Consider the following 6,093-nt stretch of genomic DNA (forward strand, 5'->3'; position numbering starts at 1 on the left):
GGGGGGTGGGCAAGGAGGCGGTGGAGCAGACAGCCAGACCGGTGGGGGCCGAGCGAGCCCTGTGGGAGGGCCCCCTCCCCAGAGTGTACGCCAGGTGTCCCAGGTGGGAGGGACGACACTTTAGCAAGCCGGGGCCACCAACCGGGGAGATCAACAGGAAAGGAGGGGGAGGGGCAGAGAAACGGGGCGAAGAAGGGTCGACAGCGGGGGCCGTGGGGTTGAGGGGAGGGGGAGAAAGAGTGGGGGCCGGAAGAGTCAGGGGTGGATGAAGGAGAGAGGACAGAGTTGAGGGTTAGGGACCGGGCGGGGGTAGAGATTGGGTAGCCCCTGAGGCCAGGGTGGGGGTGTGGGGGGGGAGAAAGACAGGCAGAGGAGACAGGAAGGCGGGCTGGGGGGGCGGGGGAGCCGCAAAGGGTAGGAAAGGAGGGCGGCCCGTTTGAGCGCGCGGGGCCGCAGGGCAGGGCGGCGGGCGGACGATGCCCGCGCCGGGCGCCGGGGAGGAGCGCCGGCCGCTGCTGGCGCGCAGGCCGCGGGCGCCCCGACGGTGGCGGCGGACGGCGGCGGCCGCCGTGCTGCTGGTGGAGACGCTGGAGCGCGCCGCCTTCTTCGGCGTCTCGGCCAACCTGGTGCTCTACCTCAACAGCGCCAGCTTCCAGTGGGACGGCGAGCAGGCGTCCCGCGCTGCGCTCGTCTTCCTGGGCGCCTCCTACCTGCTGGCGCCCGTGGGCGGCTGGCTGGCCGACGCGTACCTGGGCCGCTACCGCGCCGTCGCGCTCAGCCTGCTGCTCTACCTGGTCGCCTCCAGCCTGCTGCCCGCCACCGCCTTCAGGGACGGCCGCCGCTCCTTCTGCGGGGAGGTGCCCGCGTCGCCGCTGGGGCCCGCCTGCCCGTCGACCGGCTGCACGCGCGTGTCGCCCACCCCGTACTGCGCGCCCACCCTCTACTCCGGGCTGCTGCTGCTCGCCCTGGCCGCCAGCTCCGTCAGGAGCAACCTCACCTCCTTCGGGGCGGACCAGGTGAGTGGCAGGCGGGCCGCCCCGCGCCCAGCGAGGCCCCGGGGAGGTTCGCAGGGCCAGCGAGGCTCGTGGGGGCTGAGGCCGAGACCCAGGAGCGACCTCAGACAAACCACTTCCCCTCGCTGCTCCCGGTTTCTTTACTGGAAAGAAGAGGGGGCGCTAACTCAAACAACAATACCGATGGCCACCATGGTAATAACCGTAGCTGGTTTTCTTGGACTCTGCGCTGCTTTCAATGTTTTCACTCCTTTCATCCTCTTAACTACCCAGGAGGTAGGTGGTATTATTATGTCCACTTTACAGACGAGGACACTGAGGTTTCAGGATATGAATCAACCTGTCCAAGGTCACAGAGAGAGCAGGTCAAGGAGTAGGAAGGGTAGCTGGACTTCAGGCCCCACCACGAGCCCCAGCTTTATGTGCGCTGGGATCTGGGGGCTAGGGAAGGAGTAAGCCCCTTCTTAACCAGCAGTGCCAGAGGTGGGGGTCCCGCAGACTTGTTCAGATCCCAGCTCTGCCACTCACTAGCCAGGAGCTCGTGGGCAAACATCTCAACTTCTGAGCCTTTCTCTGTATGCTTTTGGACGGTGGGCGTGGCACACAGGAGAAATTCAATGAATGTTTACCGAATGAATGAGTGAAGGCCTAATGATATGGCTATATTTTGGTAGCTTTACTCAGTGGGATATTAGACAATAAGTTTAAGTAATATGTAATAGGATTAAAGCAACCACATGTGGTGTTAGTGAGCAAAAGCGAGGCAGAATGAGTACAGAATACGATTACAGCCCTATGAAAAGACTAGGAGTCAGCTAAAAGGAGAAACCGGAAAAGGCTGTAACAACAGTGCGATCAGATCACAGGACTTACTGTACTTCTCCCTTTCGCCTCTGTTCTTCAAATGTTCTTTAATTGTACGTATTCACCATCATAAAGGGAACATTTTCAAAGAATCATTGCATCCAGCTGCCACCCACAGTTCAGCATCCTACGCGGTTTCCAGCGTCCTTACCAAGGACTGACTCATCCAGCCTGTTTGGGTTCCTTTGATGATGGCAGACTCCGTGCCCCCGGGGAGGCCTGTCCATTCCTCAGCTACTGTTGACCTTCCTTCGGACTAGGAGACCCCCAACATCTGCCAATAGGAATCTCTCTTCTTCCCTTCATTCTACTCTTTCATTGACATCCCCTACACCTCCAGGTGCCCTAGACTGCCCTAGGGGGTCTGAACCTGACCCACTGGACAGGTTGGAAACCCTGAAATGATTTCAGGCAGGGGTGGACATCAGTGGATTTGAGTTCTTTAAAAAAACGTCTCTGGCTACAGTGGAGAGTGGATGGGGGTAACAGGAGCAGGTACACCAAAGCAGTGAGGGGCTGCTGCAGAATTCAGGGGGGCAGTCAGATGGAGGGTGTGTGGGTGAGAAGGGTTGGCACCATCTGGCCGACAGCCATACCCAGGAGCCGGGTTTTTAACACACTTGCTGATTTCAAAAAGGGCCATCCGTCATTCTTGACAAAGTGCTCATTTTGGGAGAGCTCATTTATATCCTGAATGGGCTGTCTGGCCTTCCCCTTAGAGTTGCAATTGTCATATTCATTTACATCCAATTAATAAATGGAAGTGCCTGCACATAATGGGACTTACTCAATTTTCTGCTTGAAAGTCTACAGCAAACATTCTCATCATGTGGACGTGGTCCTCCCCCTGCAATGCCTAGAGGACCCCTCAGAATCTCTAAGGGCATGCATCCGTATAGACTATAATTTTACTTTGGAAAAGGAAAAATAAATACTTCTCTTTTCCCCAATGCAATTACAGAACACAAAGCTTGACAAAAAGGAGACCAGTGGATTTTGAGATGCGTTGGTTTGTTGAAAGGGTGACGGGGTGTAACAGCATACAGAATCACCTTGAAAATTGACCTCTAGTCTTTACTGCTTTTTAGAAATGCAGATGCCTGGGCCCTGCCCCAGACCTGCTGAGTCAGAATCTGGGGCCAGGGTCTGGGAGAGGTGGGATCAGCCAGTGCAGCTGACCCGAGCCAGCAGACTGGAAGGGGGCCTGGGGCCTGACTGTTGCAGATTGATCCAAATCCTGGGTAAAGATTTTCAGTCTTTCTGCCCTTGCTGGGGGGGTGGGGTTCATCAGGCCAGAACCCGCTCTTGGGGCTGTGTCGGAGACCACCCCTGCTTTCCCTGATATGCCAACCTTATTTGACTGGGCATATAACAGAGGGAGCAAGAGGAGAGGAAGGGATGGGCCAATGGGCCACGGTAGAAAACTCTGCATCTCCAAATTGCAGAGGAAATTCTCAATTAGACTTTCAACTGTTCTTTCAGTAATATACATACATCATATTTAATAATGTGAAACAGACCTGATCTTTATGGGCTTTCTTCTGATTATAAAGTTGATACATACTACAGGTTGTTCAGTCAAAGACAAATGAATAAATCAACCAGAAATGAACAAAGTGGCATCAGAGACATCTGTTGTATGCACTCCTTGGTGAAAATAAAAAAGCACTGTGTGCCATGGGCATGAAAAAACAGCTCTGCCAAACTGTCCTGATCATTAACAAGTGACTCCCAAGGGAAAGGTTTATTCATTCAATCAACCAATATGTACTGAGTATCTATTTAGTGATCAGGGACTAGGAAAGTGCTGACCCAGGAAGTGCCTCTGTGGGAAAAGAGGTGCAGGGACATCGTGGCAGGGTGCCCCCGGACCTCCCTTAACTCTCACCCCTGCCCCGCAGGTGATGGATCTTGGCCGCCATGCCAGCCGTCGCTTCTTCAACTGGCTTTATTGGAGTATCAACGTGGGTGCCGTGCTGTCACTGCTGGTGGTGGCCTTTATCCAACAGAACATCGATTTCCTGCTGGGCTATAGCATCACCGTGGGCTGCATGGGCCTGGCCTTCTTCATCTTCCTCTTTGCCACCCCCATCTTCGTCACCAAGCCCCCCACAGGCAGCCAGGTGTCCTCCATGCTTAAACTCGCTCTCCAAAACTGCTGTCCCCGGCTGTGGCACCGACACTCTGCCAGGTAAGAAGGGGGCTCTCGGGGAAGAGGGCCACGGAGCCTGGAGGCGTGCCGTGCTTCTCCTGGGGAGGCACTGTGCAGGTGGAAGAACATTCTGGGTCAGCTCCCGTGGTAGCCCTTTATGACGATCTGCTGTGCCGGGGCCACAGCAGACCGCTGTGACTGAGGTTGGTGACGGAGGTCAAGGTGGTGGTGGTGGCGATACTGCTGGTGGACTAACTGTAGAAAGTGGGAGGCTGTTCGTGGTCTTGACAGTGACGGTCGAGGTGGAGGTGTTCGTTAGCAGCCGCAGTGAGGATAAGTCGGTGGTGACTGACAAAGGCAGTAGGGTTGATGATGGAGACAATGGTACCAGTGAAGGCTCTTGGGATATAATATAAATAATCCAACACCACGATGGTATTAAGTATGAGAAAGTCTAAGAGGGCGCCTGGGTGGCTCAGTCGGTTAAGCATCTGCCTTCGGCCCAGGTCATGATCTCAGGGTCCTGGGATCGAGCCCCTCGTGGGGTTCCCTGCTCAGCGGGGAGTCTGCTTCTCCCTCTCCCTCTGCCCCTCCCCCCGCCTATGCTCTCGCCCTCTCTCACTCTCTGTCTCGAATAAATAAACAAAATCTTTAAGAAAGAAAAAAAAGAAAGTCTAAGAAATCAGCCAAACTTGCCCCCCCTCCATTAGCCTGCATCCCAGGGCGGAAGGTTCTGAACAGCTTCACACACACACATACACACCGGCTTCCTATGGCCCCCGTCCTTCCTGAAGTTAATTGACGACTTATGCTAAGCAAACCTGTGTCTGGACCTTGGAGCCGGTTACAGATCCTGTCAGTAGGCTCTAGATGGAAGAGGGGCAGGACATGTTTGTCCAAGATGGTGCATTGCTGTGGGGTTTTGTTTTAACGATCGTGTGCAGCCCGACAAACTGTCCTGGAACTCAGTGGCTTAAGCAACCATGTTTTCTTACCTGTCACAGTTCTGTGGGTGGCTGGGCTCAGCCGGGCAGTTCTTCTCCTTCTTGTGATGTCACTGGGAGGGGGGAGGGGACCGCAGTCATCTGGGGACCTGAAGGGGTTAGAACATCCAAGATGGCTCACTTATGTGGCTGGCAGTCCACGTCAGGTCCCCCTCCCGTCATGTGGCCCCACGCCTGTGGCTGGAGCTCCTCGCGCGGCAAGGTGTCTGGGTTGCAAGAGGAGGGAGCTTTCTAAGAGTGAAGGTTCCAAAGGGAGGGAGGCAGAAGCGATCAGTCCTTTACGGGCCTTGAAGTCCCAGAGCCATCACTTCTGCTCATTCTGTGGGTCAGCCACGAGGCCGGCCCGGATTCCAGGGCAGGGGGCGAATCGCCCATGGGTGGAGGAGTGGCATCACACCCTGGGAGGGGAGAAGCTGATGGCGGCCCATTTTTGGAAAGGACCGCACTGATGTTACCCCTTTCGCCCTCTCAAAGGTTGAAGCAAGGCTCTAGAGCAAGAAGAGATTAGAAACCTGTCAGGACAAAGGGTAAAGGGGAAGGTCACAGCCGTGGTTGATCTATCCTGTTTCCTGATCATTTCGCCTGTACCCCTACCTCTTGGCTGCCTCCCTCCTCGTCCGTCCGGTAGGGAGAGGACTATAATGTTGCCCTGTTGAAGAGGATGGACTTGGAGACAGCAAGTGGGGGAGCTCTGGCATATATCAGACCCGGGCCGACCTCTCTCTCTGAGTCAGGCTTGGCCTGGGACTTCCCTGCTTCCCACAGCATGCTGATGCTGTGAGGCCAAAAATCCCCCAACACTCCGCTCGCCACAGGCCCTGGTCTACTTTTCCCCAGACCACTGGGCCTCAGCTCCGGGGTGGGAGGGGTCTTGATCAGCCACCTGTGTGAGAAAGGAGGGGACAGTGAGGGCAGTGACAAGGTGTGTAATGAACAGTCGGCGGGAGGCTGGCTTTGGGCGGCGATCGCCTCACTAACAACAATGATGGCGAGGGTGGTGATGATGATGATGATGGTGGTGGTGGTGGTGATGGAGAAGGTGATGCTCATGGTGGAGGGA

The 6,093-nt window shown here is 55.8% G+C and overlaps 1 protein-coding gene across 2 annotated transcripts in view; it reads left to right on the forward strand.

The window, feature by feature from the left end:
* The first annotated feature begins 424 nt into the window (after positions 1-424).
* Positions 425-6,093, forward strand: part of SLC15A3 (solute carrier family 15 member 3) — a 12,217-nt gene continuing 6,548 nt past the window's right edge. Inside the window, exons 1-2 of one of the 2 annotated variants that reach the window (XM_073883678.1) lie at positions 425-1,016; positions 3,779-4,068. In XM_073883678.1, coding sequence (XP_073739779.1) covers positions 477-1,016; positions 3,779-4,068 — 830 coding nt within the window. In that variant the 5' untranslated portion in view covers positions 425-476. The remainder of the gene's footprint in view (positions 1,017-3,778; positions 4,069-6,093) is intronic. The other variant, XM_025878621.2, reaches the window with a different exon arrangement.

The sequence above is a fragment of the Callorhinus ursinus genome, unplaced genomic scaffold, assembly GCF_003265705.2.
Source record: "Callorhinus ursinus isolate GAN/ISIS: 27379988/994484 unplaced genomic scaffold, GSC_fseal_2.0 scaffold51, whole genome shotgun sequence".
In the NCBI taxonomy this organism is placed as follows: Eukaryota; Metazoa; Chordata; class Mammalia; order Carnivora; family Otariidae; genus Callorhinus; species Callorhinus ursinus.